This window comes from Dipodomys ordii, unplaced genomic scaffold (genome assembly GCF_000151885.1).
Source record: "Dipodomys ordii isolate 6190 unplaced genomic scaffold, Dord_2.0 Scaffold62, whole genome shotgun sequence".
Lineage (NCBI taxonomy): Eukaryota > Metazoa > Chordata > Mammalia > Rodentia > Heteromyidae > Dipodomys > Dipodomys ordii.
Window position 1 is genome coordinate 1,478,837 of NW_012267278.1, and position 15,423 is coordinate 1,494,259.

Below are 15,423 nucleotides of genomic sequence, written 5' to 3' on the forward strand. Positions count from 1 at the left end.
CAGATCTCACTATATGAAAACAAGAATTTTCTGAAAATAAAATAGACAAATGTAGAAAATATTTACAGAAAATTTGACAGACCAAAACAGTTAAAGCTTTTATTTACAAAAATTTGCATAAGTAAATAGGAGTGACATTAAGACTCCAACAGACAAATGAATAAAGGTAGAAAAAACAAAATTCAGAAAAATTGCAGCTGGTAACAAAGCATTTGCAAAAATAATTGCATTAAGTAGCAAGAAGGTGTAAATGAAGAGCATAATGCTACCTTTTATGGGCATGCGTATATGCATATACATATATGTACATATTTATGGGTATACACATACTATGCATATGCTTATACATGCTATGGGTTCACCTAATACTGCACTGCAGGACCCAGAAGAACTGGTCCTCTTATATACCACTGGTAGCCTTTTAAGTAGGCATAACTCTTTCAGAAAGCAATTTGCCAATAGGTATGCAAGATTTAAATTTAATTTCAACCATTCTGCTTCCAAGAATCTATCAAAAAGAATCAATTCAGTATATGGAAGTATCTGTAAGCATGATGATGTACTTTTTTTTTTTTTTTTTTACCATTTTTAATAATAAAGAAAAAAAAGTAGAAACTATTTGGATGGCCAGCAGAAGGGAACTGGTTAGGGAAGTTATATGACTCATTGTGTAAGGGAGTTACATGGGCATGAAGGTGAGTATAAATTAGTTTGTAATGTGGAAAATATATAGCACAATACTAAATGAAAAAAAGAAAACAAAGCATAAAGATCTGTTTAAAGTATACATATAAAAACTCAAAATATGACAAAAATAATTATAGTGAATTTGAGTAGTTTTACTTAGGTTACATTTTGTTCTGTTCTTTTTTGAGTATAAAAATTCTCTATAGTTTCATATTATGTGAATGAATTTTTAATTAACTTATAACTAAAACAAATGTCAGTTTGGGCAGGAGTAGGAGTTCCAAGATAAACCTAAGGAGTAAATCTTTGTGGCAGAAGCCTTTGAACGTTTCTTTGTTATATAGCAAGTGTCCACAAAGTAAGGCCAATTTGGAATCTCAGGCTAAACCTTAACAGAAGCCCAGACAGCCTCAGCTGAAAAACAAAGGATTAAATAGAATAATGGATATATACATTATTTGGCTAGTTTGGACCATCAAGCATTAGACGAAGGGTATATAAAGTCTATTGAACTTACCACCACTGACTTCTAAAATACACAAACATAATTGTACAAAAAAGGAAAATGAGGCTCAGAGAGGCCAAAATATTTGCTCAGAGTCACACAAGTTAATGGCAGGTAACTTCTAACTCAAGGTTCTCTCCCCAGCACCAAAATTCAGCTCAAGACAAAAAGAGCAAATTGTAAGAAGAAAATACATTTATACAATATATTTAGTTAAATGTGCATTATTAAAAGATAAATAATAAACAATAAAACACTTTCACATACCTATGTAATCCCCCTATTAATTATACATTATTGTAGCATCCTTATAAACTGGAAACATTGACCAGAAAAAAAGAATCACATAAAAATATTGGCAAGGCTATGATTATGTTTTATCTCTGGCTAAATAAGAAGACAGCCAAAGAGAAAAACATAACTAAACAGTATCATCTGCAAGGAATCATTCTCTTTGATGAGGATCCAAATTCCCCTGCAGAAAGAACCTACATCTTTCTGGAGCTGTGTGCTGTACCAGGCCTCAGGCTTGGTTGGGTGGAGCCACAGGTCCAGGGCCAGCTGCAGGATGTGTTGTTCTAGCAAGGCAAGGCCACTGGGTGACGTGGGCCTGCAGGCATGACGGGCTTCTCTGAGCAGGTGCTCAAGGGCTCTGGGGAGGAGCCCAGCCAGACCAAGGGATGGGTGGAACTCCAGCAGATAAATGTTTTTCAAAGCTTGGCTGGAAAAGGAGGCAAAACAAATAATGATGGTAAACAAGAAGAAATGCAATCTGTTTCTGAAGATATTTGAACTTTATAATTTAAAGACCAAAAAGGGGCTTGGAAGGTGGCTCGGTGGTAGAGTGCTTGCTTTGCATACATGAGGCCCTGGGTTCGATTCCTCAGTACCACATAAGCAAAAAGAAAAAAAAAGCCGGAAGTGGCGCTGTGGCTCAAGTGGTAGAGCGCTAGCCTTGAGCTGAAGAGCTGAGGGCTAGCGCCCAGGCCCAAAGTTCAGGCCCCACAACCGGACCAAAAAAAAAAAAAAAAGACCAATAATAGAATTTGTTACAAGTCTAGCATTATAAACTAGTAACTCAGAGAATGTCAGAGGTTATTTAGGGATGTGGCTGGCTTACAAAATGGAAAGAAATCAATGTATAGCCTAAAAACCCAATAAGAATAAAACTATAGCTGGGCTCTGGTGGTTTATATCTGTAATCCTAGCTACTCAGGAGGCTGAGAACTGAAGATCATGGTTCAAAGCCAGCCCGGGGAATAAAGTCCATACGAATCTTATCTCCAATAAACCATCAAAAAGCTGAAAGTAGAGGTGTGGCTTGTGTGGTAGAATGCCAGCCTTGTGTGGAAAAAGCTGAGTAAAAGTATAAGATCCCTACCTCCCTTAAAATAAAAATGACAGTGATTAGACACAAACCTTTATTTCAAATAAAATGAAATCATTTTCAAAATTATTTGTGTCTAGCCGGGTACCGGTGGCTCATGCCTGTAATCCTAGCTACTCAGGAGGCTGAGATCTGAGGATCACCGTTCAAAGCCAGCCTGGGCAGGAAAGTTCAAGAGACTCATATCTCCAATAAAACACTAGAAAACTGGAAGTGTTGCTATGGCTCAAGCAGTAGAGCACTCGCCTTGAGCTTAAGAGTGCAGGGACAGTGTCCAAGCCCAGAGTTCAAGCCCCACAACTGACAATAAATAAATAAATAATATATATATATATATATATATATATACATATATATATAGAGAGAGAGAGAGAGAGAGATTTGTGTCTAGTTTTTCCCCAAGTTTTTTATCTTTTCTCCCACCAAAAACTATTAATAGACAAAGACAGTTTTAAAGTTCTGTATAAAAGTGCCAAGAATCTTGCTATTTGAAATAAGGAGGTTATACTTTTTAATTTAATTTTTTGTGCCTGTACTAAGGTTTGAACTTAGGGCCTAGAATTCTTGTTTAGCGTTTTTGCCCAAGGTTGGCATGCTACTACTTGAGCTACATCACCACTTCTGAGTTTTTTGCTTGTTTATTGGAGATAAGAGTCTTTCATATTTGCGTACCTGGGCTGGCTTCAAACCTGGATTCTCACATCTTAGTCACTTGAGTAACTAGGATTCCAAACCTGAGCTACCGGTGCCCAACTAGAATGTTATAGTATAGAAAGAAATGAAACTAGAAACAATATTGCTTGCCTGTGACTTACTCTTTTATAAATAATGAAAAAGTCGAGGGTCTTTCTATACCTACAAGGAACTGAAGAGCATTTCCGTTTAAATCTATGCAAATGGGGTTCTGCTTAGTGAATCTTAAAAAATAAAGCCCAAAGTCCGGACAGTAATCTCACCAAGCAAACAAGGTTTATAGTGGAGACTGTGCTGACAGGTTTTACTCCCTGCATAGCCTTAGCCTGTTCTGCCAAAAGCCATTTCCTCAACAGCGGACTTTTGCCATAGCACGCTGCACACACAGCTGATGTCTCAAATTCATTACAGTGAACAAATCAGTTTTGAGAAAGATTTATGGCCAAAATGCAGAGCTTTGTATATAGACCTTCCAGGGCCCTTTTGCAAGAAATGAGGTTAGCAATTCAGCTATTAACTCCCACACTATCCTTTCCACATTCAGAATGATCCAATCAATAACCTTTGCCAAGCATTGGTGGCTCATGCAATCCTAGTTACTCAAGAGGCTCAGATCTGAGGATCATAGTTCGAAGATAGCCTTGACAGGAAAATTCACAAGAGTTTTTTTTCAAATTAATCACCAAAAATGCCAAATGGAGCTGAAGAGCAAGTAATACAGTGCCAGTCTTGAGCAAAAAAAGCTAAGCAAGAGAGCTAGGCCCTTTGCTTTGGCTAAAGAATAGTGCCTAGGCCCTGAGTTCAAGTTCTAGAACCAGCACACAAAAAGCAAAACAAAAATCAAAACAAAAAACCAAGATAATACCGTAACCCATCACACCAATTTCTCACATAAAGTTTGCCTTTACTGTTGGACTGAAGACCCCACAGAGCCCAGGGTCAGGGCTGTGTTCATGCTACACTCAGCTCTTAGCACATGGCCTGGTATATGTGGATGTTCATGTTGAATGTTGAGAGGGGAGAGACAATTTCTCTACCCACTTGGAGATAACAAAGAGATCTTTTTTTTGGGAGGGGGGCGTCCAGTTGAGGGCCTGAACTCTGGGCCTGGACGCTGTCCCTCAGCTCTTCAGCTCAAGACTAGCGCTCTACCACTTGAGCCACAGCGCCTCTTCTGGCTTTTTTTTTTTCTGCTTATGTGGTGCTGAGGAATCGAACCCAGGGCCTCATGCATGCAAGGCAAGTGCTCTACCACTGAGCCACCTTCCCAGCCCAACAAAGAGATCTTGATCTCAGGGCTACCCAGATTAACCTGGGGCTTGTCACCTGCTTCCTGTTTTCCTGTATACTCAAAGGCGAGAAGGAAAGTTAGTGGTCCTGTCAAGGGGAGGAGACAGTGTGTCATACAGCAAATGCCTTTTCTGATGGTCTCAGGAAATTGAATTCTGCTCTTTAAAGAGGTGAGGTTATAAGACAAATCTGCAGACATCTCTTTAGCAACACTTAGTAGAAATTTCTTCTCTAAGACATTTTTAAACATTTCTAAGTTTTAGATTTTGGACTTACATGCCTTTTAAGAACGACTTTTTAAAAATCCTCATTGGATTTTTTTTTTTTGTCAGTTGTGGGGCTTGAACTCTGGGTTTGGGTGCTGTCCCTCAGCTCTTCACCTCAAGGCAAGTGCTCTACCACTTGAGCACTTTCAGTTTTCTGGTGGTTGACTGGAGATAAGTATCTCTTGGATTTTCCTGCCCGGGCTGGCTTTGAACCATGATCCTCAGATCTCAGCCTCCTGAGTAGCTAAGATTATAGGCATGAACCACCAGCACCCAGCTTCATTGGATTTCTTAAAGGGATGATGATTCTGTACCAAATGGCATGCTTAAATTCCAACCACCATTTTTGTTGTTGTTGTTGTTATTTATGAAGCAAACAGAGATTCAATATTTGAGGTAATCTTTCCCTTGTGGTTTAAAATTTTTTTATTGTTGTTATAAAGGTGATGTATAGAGTGGTTACAGTGTATTAGTCAAGGAAGGAGTACATTTCTTTTTGGACAATGTGACCCCTACCTTCCCTCTCTCTCAATGTTCCCCTCCTGTCCCTATGTATAAGTGTATAGTTCATTTTCAATATAGTGTCTAGTGAATACCACTTCTACATTTATTCACCCTTTATCCCTCCATTTCTGTGCCACCCCGTATATTCCCAAAGACATATAAATGAGCAAACAAGTCAAAAAGAAAAGAAAATGAAAACAACAAAGAAAAAACCTCTTGCTTCCATTTCCCAGAGTTCATTTCATCCCCTGTGGCTTTTATAGATACATGTATCACCTTTCCAAATCATTGAGAAGTACTTTAAGGGTAGTAATTTGATGTAACACTATATGTTTAAGATTAACTATGTAATGTTTAAGGACAGCACCAACTTACTAGCTGTTGTTGATGGAAATGAGTTGCTTACAAATTACGTTAAGGGGAAGTCCAAATTTATTCCGCTCATCTGGATGTTCTTCCCGCCAAAGCCTCTGGACATACTCCCGCTGATGCTCTATCTGAAGTTGTAGCATAGACATTCAAATTAGAAGAATAAACTTTCCCATGGATGTGAGTTATGAGCCTTGACAGAAGGAAGTCACTCCTTTGCAGTTTTTTTAAATCATTCAACCCATTTTCACGCAGACATTGTTTTGAAGATTTGTTTGCTATGAGACATGCAGTCAGAGCCAAGGTTCAGCCCAGGAAATCAAAGACATCCAATTTTAAGAAGCAAAAGAAAACTTTTTTCTCTCTCAAATAATTAGAGTAGGGAAAAAATATCTAATCAGGCAGCAACATCTTCTATCTCCTGCTTACATCATGCCTAGCTTTTCTCTAGAAAACATACCATGTAGTCATTTCTTTCAGTGTCTCAAAAGAAGTCACAAAATCTTTTTGTTTTATTTTGTGTAGTATGTGCACGTGTTGTGTGTGCATATGTGTGCGTGTATATATGTTGTAGTGGGGCTTGTACTCATGGTCTGTCCTTTAGCTTTCTCATTCAAGGCTGGCACTTTGCCACTTGAACCACACCTCTATTTCTAGCTTTTTGGCAGTTATTTGGAGAAAAGGGTTTCATGGACTTTCTGCCCAGGCTGTCTTTGAACTGCAATCCTCATAACTCAGCTTTCCAAGTAGCTAGGATTACAGGCATGAACCACTAGCACCTGGTATAAAATCTTTTTAATACATTAAGGTCCCAAAAGATGTATCACTGGTTCTTCCTCCACAACTGAAAAACTGCTTCACCTAATCAAAGCAGATGTTATCAATTCCTGTGGACCTCTAGCTGTGATTACAGTGGAATCCTTTTGAGATGGTAGTTACGATTGGAATTCAGCAGTGCCAGTGGGCTTACAAATGAACATGCTGCCAGCATAGTGATGCACATATGTAGTCCTAGCTACTCCAGAGACAGAAGCAGGAAAATCTTGAGTGCAAAGCCAGCTTGAACAAAGTTAGAGACACCCTTTTTCAGAACCAAACTACAAGAACAAAGTGCTGAGCACACGGCTCAAATGGTAAAGTTCTTAGTAAGCATGAGACCTTGAGTTCAAACCTCAGTACCACAAAAATGCAAGAAAAAAGAGGGCTCAGAGCATGGCTCAAAACGTAAAGCATTTGCTTAGCATACATGAGGCTTTGGGTTCAATTCCCAGTATCACAAAAAAAACAAAATTAAAAAAGAAATGCTGCCTGGGCTGGGAAAGTGGCTCAGTGGTAGAGTGCTTGCCTTGCATGCATGAGGCCCTGGGTTCAATTCTTCAGCACCACATAAGCAGAAAAAGCTGGAAGTGGTGCTGTGGCTCAAGTGGTAGAGCGCTAGCCCTGAGCTGAAGAGCTGAGGCTCAGTATTCAGGCCCCACGACTGACCAAAATAAAAAAAAATTGCTGCCTAGAAAACCCAAATTCGTATCCAGCAATAAGAGGAGAACAGTATTCTCATTTCTGGATCATGTTGTCCATCTTCTTTTCTGTACCTTTTTAAAGCCTAACTTACCTGATGGCTGAGGATGCCCCTCACCAGCTGCAGGTGAAGCCTCAGGCAGGCACATTCATCTTGGTAGGCCTTAATGAAATAAGGGTGGCCAAGATCAAACTTGGGGCGCCGATGCATGATGTCAGTCATCACTTGTGCTAAGGCAAGCTTCTGCTCAGGGTCCAGTGTGTGCTGGTAGGCTTCAAAGTAACTATCGAGAAGCTAAAAATAAAGTTATAGTCAGGAAACAGCAGAGGCAGCCCTGGAGCCCAGCAAGGAGATGGGAGGCCTTAGCCCTGAACTATACCACAGGTATTGAGTAGCCCTGGAATGAGCAGATACAGCCCCAATACCAGTTGGTACAGTTAGTAAACTCACAAACCCAGGCGGGTGAGGAAAAGAATGCATACTTTGGAGCCAGAAAAACTGCACTTGAGTTTGAGCTGTTTCTGTCTCCTCTTCCTCTGTTCTCACTAATAAAAGGGGACTATATAATGACTAACACAATTCTGCAATAACAGTATGTTCCAATGAAACAATGCATTCAAAGATGCTTCATCAAATGTTTACCAGTCCTAGAAATCCACCTATCTTTTCTTGTCTAGTTACTTCTCCACAATTTATCACTCTTGTTAAAATGGTATAAGTTTCTGGGCCTAACGACTTCTTTGAGTCCTCTCTGTGAAAGCTTCCATATTTATACATAGACAGTACTTCTGTCAGCTTTATTTTGGGGATCTAGAAACTGAATCTAGTAGGGTACAGGAGAAAAATTTCCCTTCTGTAGAAGAGTTAAAGAATGAATAGTATAAAAGACTTAAAAAGTGCTGTATTAAGAGATGCTTTTTGTCTGAATGCCCAATGCTAAGGCTCAAGGAAGGAGAGTCTGGGTACTTTATTTATCACTTGGACTTATAGGATGTTTTCTGGGACATCTATCTAAGATCAATCCTAGTAATAAAAGGAAAACCCCAGGAGGCTAAAAATTTATGCCACAGAAGGCAATCCACAAGTTATATACTCACATCATAGTGTAGAGCAGAAGGTGAGGGGAAATAGTGATCACTTTGACTTGACATGATCTCCAGGGAAAGCAAAGCAAGCAGAGTTATCTAAATTACCTGTTTCATCCACTGAGCTCAATTCTCAACTCATAATCAATTCTTAGATGGGGAAAGAAGGAGGATGTACTCAGTAGCCCCAGGGGGAGATTAAGAAAGAAATAATTACTTCCCTGATTCATTCTAGACTAAATTGAACCCTTTGGGCTGAGCCAGGACAACTCCAGGAGCTGGCTTATAGTATTTATACTTCCTTGACTGTTTTTGGACAAGGAGCTTAATTGTTTGGTTATTTGGCAGAAGTTCATGGGGAGTTAGTGTATGTGTGTGTTGAGGGAGGGGGTGTTGTTGATGATCAGAATCCACTGATGCCCGATTGTAGAGGCTTATGCTAAATCATATGCTCACTACTGTTGATAAAGTTGAAAGATTTAGCAAATAAAAATATGAGAAAAGCTAGGCATGATGGGCCAAAACTGTAATCCTAGCTACTCTGGAAGTAGAGGCAGAAGGATCACAAGTTTTAGTTTAGCATGGGTAAAGGTTGTGGGAACCTATCTGAAGATCCAAACAAAAATAAAACAAAAGGGCTTGAGGGGGTCCTTGAAGTGATGGGCATTTGTCTAATAGGTGTAAGGCTCTGGGTTCAATCCTCAGTACCACAAGGGGGAAAAAAGGACATCTAGTCAAATTTGAATTTCAGATAAATAATAAATAAATAAATATTTTCTTTGCTATGTCCTAGATATTGCAATATCTTATATGTCATCATAGCTGTTGAGAAGAAGAATGTGTTCTGTTTTTAAAATCAATAAGACTTTTCCAAGTTTTGGGATTAACTTTGAGAAGTCTCAGATGGACCCTTGCAAAATTTTATTATGAATTCTTTCCCAACGGGGGTGGGGCATGATCTTTCGGCTGCACAGTTTTTATGTATCATGTGTTTGCTAACTGGCCCATTTCCATTTAAACTCTGGGTTGCTATTTGTGTAAGAAGTCTTTCTAAACTGTCAAATGTCACTCGTGTGTGTGAAGGGCCAACTCTCAAGGCAAAATAATATGCTGAACACATAGATAGCAAGCAGAAAAACAGCAGAGAAAATAAGGAAATAGATAAAACAGAGCATTTCAAACTTCACTGTTTGTATTATTTTTACCTCGTTTTTTATATTATATCTAGGATTTAAAATCATTTTAAGATATATTGCAGATCAAATGAAAGTTAAAAATCAGTGCTTGACATAGCTTGTCACACAATTTTATTTACTAAATCCTGGAAGAATGTGGCTGTGGAGAAAAGACTTAGCAAGGTACAGTGTAGGAACTAGAACAGCAGATACAGTGGCTACTCGAGCCCCTTAATCCACTTAAATTGACATTGTTTCTAATTTTTTAATTCTTCATACATAAAATGATTGTTTTAAGAATTTAAAAGAATCCAGTATGTTCGAGAAGGTTTTTAGTTATGATACCAACATATTTAACAATCAGAAACAGCTGAGGAAACTTGGCAGCGAAATCAGTACTGGGGAAAATCAATTGTACTTGGGATAGAAATCTGGCTTAGCCCTTAAATGCAGGCTCTTTGGACAGAATTTCTGACTTGCAGGCCATATTTTATAGTTTTGGCACAAAACCCTGTTTCTATAGAGAACTTATTCTCAGAGTAGAAAAAAATGGAGATATTTTAAACAATTGTTTTAAATTAAAATACTTTCATTTACCCTTGACAGAACTAGTGATCTTCTTAGCATAGACTAGAGATACTGGTTTTCTCTCCTCTTGGCTCTTCTACTCTTCTATTGCCTGGGGTCTCCTTAGGCCTAAATATCTCTGAAGGGGAAATGAGGAGAGGGAGTGTTTAGGGAAAGGGAGGACTGGACATGGTGGCTGGCTCCTATAATCCTAGCGACTCAGGAAGCTGAGAGCTAGCCAGTTTAGGTCAACAAATTTGAGACTCTTATCTCCAATTAATCTGTCTTTCCTCCTCTCCCCCAATAAAAACCCTGAAGTGAAGGTTTGGCTCAAGAGGTAGAGTGCTAGCCTTGAGTGAAAAAGCCAAGCAAGAGAGCAAAACCCTGAGTTCAAGCCCCAGTATACACACACACACACACACACACACACACACACACAGACTGATGATCTGAAATGATTAATTTACAGACTTCCAACAGTAATTGGAAAAGCAAATTATTAAAATACTAAATTAATATTTAGATACTATGGCCTAAATCTTTCATTAACTCAGTTGATCCAAGTACGTAAAGTTCTAATTGGCAGATCAAAATTACAAGCAAAATGTTAGAGGTGAATTATCTTTGCAAAAAGGAAAGAATTTTCAGAGCTTAAGGTTTGTGACTTTTAAAGAGAGCCAGTGGTTTAAAAAATACTGGGTGAGCTATATCTCCATAGGGAACAGACCACAGCATAGATGAGGTGAGTCACTTACTATTCTACTAGAAAACCAATTCAAATAAACTATCTCTTTTTTTTTTGTCAGTCCTAGGGCTTGAACTCAGGACCTGAGCACTGTCCCTGAGTTTCTTTTGCTCAAGGCTAGCACTCTATCACTCGAGCCACAGCACCACTTCTGGCTTTTTCTGCTTATGTGGTACTGAGAAATTGGATCCAGGGCTTCATGCATACAAGGCAAACATGCTATCACTAAGCCACATTCCCAGCCCAAAGAAATCATTTTCTTCCCCACCTTTAGACCACATCATATGCACTGCACTCTGTGTTCCACCCAACACTCTGTAGATGAGTCTTACTTGGTAGCCACTGGCCACAGCACTGGGGCTAGCACTCAGAGCCTAGTGCTCTTGCTTGGTGTTTTCACTTAAAGCTGGTGCTTTACCACTTGAATCAGATCTCCACTTCAGGATTTTTTTTACTAGTTAATTGGAGATACAGCTCTCAAGGACTTTCCTGCTGAGGCTGGCCTCAAATCTAGATTATAAGTGTGAGCCATGTAGCTCACAGCTTTCTTGACATTTCATTATGTTCCTTACTAGAAAGCATCCTCTCTCATAAGTACAACTTTGTTCTTTGACTCTCATACTACTCTTCCTTCCTTATTTTCCTCCAGTGTATTGGCTACTTCTTGTTCCCTAATTTGTTACATAAATGCAGGGGCTACTCAGGACTCATTCAAACTCTCCAGAATTCCAGGTTGTTGTGTTTTATTATTGTAGCTCAACTTTTACAGTCATTCCTCAGCTCATCCTTAATACTGAGCTTCAAACCTGGAGCTCCCCACAAAATGTCCATACGTAGATTTTAGCAAACCTCATCAAGTGTTTTGTGTCCACAAGCCAGTATCATCTCCCCCTCATGTGAATGGTCTCCTCCTTCATTTACTGAAAGTTCTTTAAACTCCACCCTCACTCTGTCACTATGAGATCCAGCCCTGGCATTTCGACTTGCAAAGTGTTCTCCGGTCTGCTCCTCTTTCTTTGCTCCATCCTTACTGTAAGGTGCCTCCTAAATCTTCAGATCACTGTAAGAATAATAACTGTATTCCTTTTCTCCATGGGTTTTCTATTCTACTGCAGTCTCTATTCACACTCTGAGACAGCTGTTGAAAACAGCTATTATCATGTTTCTTGCCTGTGGAAGCTCACCTTGTCTGGTTATATACTAAACTGCATAATTCTCAGGCCCTTCATAATTTACACCCAAAACACAGTTTTACCTCATTTCCAACCATATCTTTACCTATTGGCCCTGTCTACTTATGATTCTAACTGGCCATTCCATATGGAGCCTCTCCAGCTTTGTGTAATAATCTTTTTCTTTGATAGACAACATCTACTCATTTTTTAATAGCCAAGATTAAATATCTGTGGGCTTCTAGCATTTTCTCCATTCTGACAGCCCCCAGACAAGACAAATGTTTCCCTTCACTGAAATCTATATGCCTCTCTTTAAAGGTACATCAGTTCTCAATGGCTGTTATCCAGTGAATTATATTTTTGGCTTAGGGTTGGATGAATTTACAGATTATGAATGTCTTATCATTTCTCGGTTATTTGTTTATTTGGTGCCAGTACTGGGTTTTGAACTCAGGACTTCACAGTCTTGCTTAGCTTTTTCACTCAAGAATGGCCTGGACAATTGGAGCCACATTCCTACAGGTCAATTAGAGATACGAGTGTCAAATTGGTCTGCCCTAATTGGCTTCAAACTGTGATCCTTAGATCTCAGTTTCCTGAGTAGCTAGGATTATGGGTATGAGCCCACTTGCAGCTGGCATTTCTCAGCCTTTTTACTATAACCAAGTATAGACTATAAAGTCTATAGACTAGGGATCATTTTATTTCTTATTTATCTATTTATTATCTATCCTTAATGTCTGAAACCATGTGTGACAGAGTAAATATTTAATGTTTGCAATAACTAGCAATTAGTGATTATTGAAAGGGCTAATAATTTATGCTCAGGTAATAAAGAGCAGTACCCTTGCAGTATTTCATCTATTATTATTATTATTATTTTGCCAGTCCTGGGACTTGGACTCTGGGCCTGGGCACTGTCCCTGAGCTGCTTTTGCTCAAGGCTAGTGCTCCACCACTTCAGCTGCAGTGCCACTTCCGGCTTTTTCTGAGTAATTTACTGAAGATGAAAGTCTCATGGCCTTTCCTGCCTGAGCTGGCTTCCAAATGTGATCCTCAAATCACAGCCTCCTGAGGAGATAGGATGAGAGGTGTGAGCCACCAGCACCAGCTTCATTTATTATTGAGATACGAATGTTAATGATATGGTTGGTGCTTTTGTAATTTGCTGTTTCATTGCTTTAACCTCATCCTCATAATTTCCTGCACTCAGTACCACTTGCCCACTACTTTCAAATACCCACAAGTGGCAGATTCTTTTAAAGCTAGGTTTGTCTCAACTTCTGGATAATGAATACTAATGAAATTATCATTCATTCTTACTAAAAACATATGTAAACCCCAAATCAGTACCGGGTACTAGTGGCTCATACCTGTAATCCTCGCTATTTAGGAGGCTGAGATCTGAAGACTGTGGTTTGAAACCAGCCCCAGAAGAAAAGTTCATTAGACTTTTTTGGGGGGCTTGAACTCTGGGCTTGGGCACTGTCCCTGCACTCTTCAGCTCAAGACAAGCGCTCTACCGACTGAGCCACAGCGTCATTCCGGCTTTCTATTGGTTTATTGGAGATAAGAATCTCATGGACTTTCCTGCCCGGGGTTGGTTTTGAACCGAGATCCTCTGATCTCAGCCTCCTGAGTAGCTAGGATTACAGGCGTGAGCCACTGGCGCCGGGCTCTCATGAGACTTTTATCACCAATTAACCAGCAGCAAACTGGAAGTAGAGCTGTAGCTCAAATGGTGGAGTGCTAGCCTTGAGCAAAAATGATCAAGGACAGTGCCCAGGCCCGAAGGAAGGAAGGAAGGAAGGAAGGAAGGAAAGAAGAACAGTGGTGTAGCCCTTTAACAAATTATTAATTCTACAAGAAAAAAAGTAGTATTTTGTGGTTTAAAAACACAGTAAAAGGGGCTGGGAAGGTGGCTCAGTGGTAGAGCACTTGCCTTGCATGCCTGAGGCCCTCAGCACCACATAAGCAGAAAACACACACACACACACACAGTAAAGGCTGGGCCCCGGTGCTCATGCCTAGCTACTCAGGAGGCTAAGATCTGAGGATCATGGTTGAAGGCCAGCTTGGGCAGGAAAGTCCATGAGACTCTTTTCTCCAGAAAACTGGAAGTGGCATTGTGGCTCAAGTGGTAGAGCACTTGCCTTGAGCCCAGAGTTTAAGCCTCATGACTGACAAAAAAAAAGCACAGTAAAGACAGTAAAAATTATTATTCATATCCTTTTAATTATCTGAGACTATTCAAATTTGTAAAAACTTGCTTTTTTGGCAGCTTCCTCTAAAATCATGTCATGAAAAAAAAACCTTAATAAGTTTGGTAAAAAGAATTTTTAACAGGTGTTTTGTTTTCTGAAAAAAAAAAAATAGTACCTGGCGCTTGTTTTCTAGAAGAGCTTCTTCCCAAATCCACATGTCATCCAGCACAGCAAACCTGTCCACACTTGTGTGGGCCCATTCCCACTGGCTACTCTTTGTCTTGCTGCTGGTTTTGTGAGCTAGGAGAGAAAGGAAGCAATGATTAGAGACAGACCTTCCAAAGAAGCTGTTTCTGTTAGTGTGTGGCCCTAGGATTACAGGGCCCATTTTAGGAGTTGAAATTCTGAACCAGTTGCTGGAATTTCTAAAAAAAATCAACAACCCATCTACAAAAGTAGGCCTGAATCAATACTTGTTGACTTCTCAGTCAACAAGAGTTCTTGTTTCCACTTGCTAATTTTAAATACTAATTTTAGAAATAAAACAAAAATTCAGTAGTCATGAAACCTAGGCTAAAATGTCCTCAAACTTTTAACTTGGAAGGCAAAGTTTTTACTATGTTTTTAAATCACACATTTCTCCTTTTCCAGAAGCAGGTCCTTGGTAATTTAGCAAAAAACTCAGGTTCACTTGCTATTTCTCTTAGTGTAAGTTAAGTCCAAAACTTTCATACAAGTCTCCAAAATATTTCTCAATTATGTTAATTACTAACTTAAATCAATAAGATGAATCACTATCATTATTAGTTGAAATAGTTTCCCATTATATTTAATGTCAGTTTTCATTGCCAACATTATTACTGCCCTAAACTTTTAAGTGGCCTATTTCAGAAGAAAATATTTGAAGGCAAGCAATGTTCAGGTGTTGAAGTGTGAGTTGAATAACTCTCATGTAGATGATGGGCACTTAGCAAGAGAAAAGGTTTAATCAAGAGCTTCTCTGGCAGTGATTGGGAAATCATTTTACAGTGGATGATCATATATTTACTAGTTCAATTAAAATCTGTCCATGTGATTATATGTGTTTCAATCAAATTAAAATCTTAGCAGCTACAAATAGTTGCATGGTATCATACATTACTATGACAAAAAAAAATGATGTGCTGCATATAAGATGACCAGTAAAGCTAAAAGCTAAGAGCTGAAATTAAATATCCTGGCCTATTGGATGCCATCATTGCATGATTCAGAT

The 15,423-nt window shown here is 39.2% G+C and overlaps 1 protein-coding gene across 1 annotated transcript in view; it reads right to left on the reverse strand.

Annotated features, from left to right (window-relative positions):
• LOC105990051 (transmembrane protein FLJ37396) overlaps positions 1-15,423 on the reverse strand; it is a 70,276-nt gene that overhangs the window by 21,250 nt on the left and 33,603 nt on the right. The window contains exons 14-17 of the mRNA XM_013022367.1: positions 14,347-14,471; positions 7,314-7,514; positions 5,708-5,829; positions 1,685-1,913 (exon numbers count right to left, since the gene is read on the reverse strand). Of these exons, the coding sequence (XP_012877821.1) occupies positions 1,685-1,913; positions 5,708-5,829; positions 7,314-7,514; positions 14,347-14,471 (677 nt within the window). The remainder of the gene's footprint in view (positions 1-1,684; positions 1,914-5,707; positions 5,830-7,313; positions 7,515-14,346; positions 14,472-15,423) is intronic.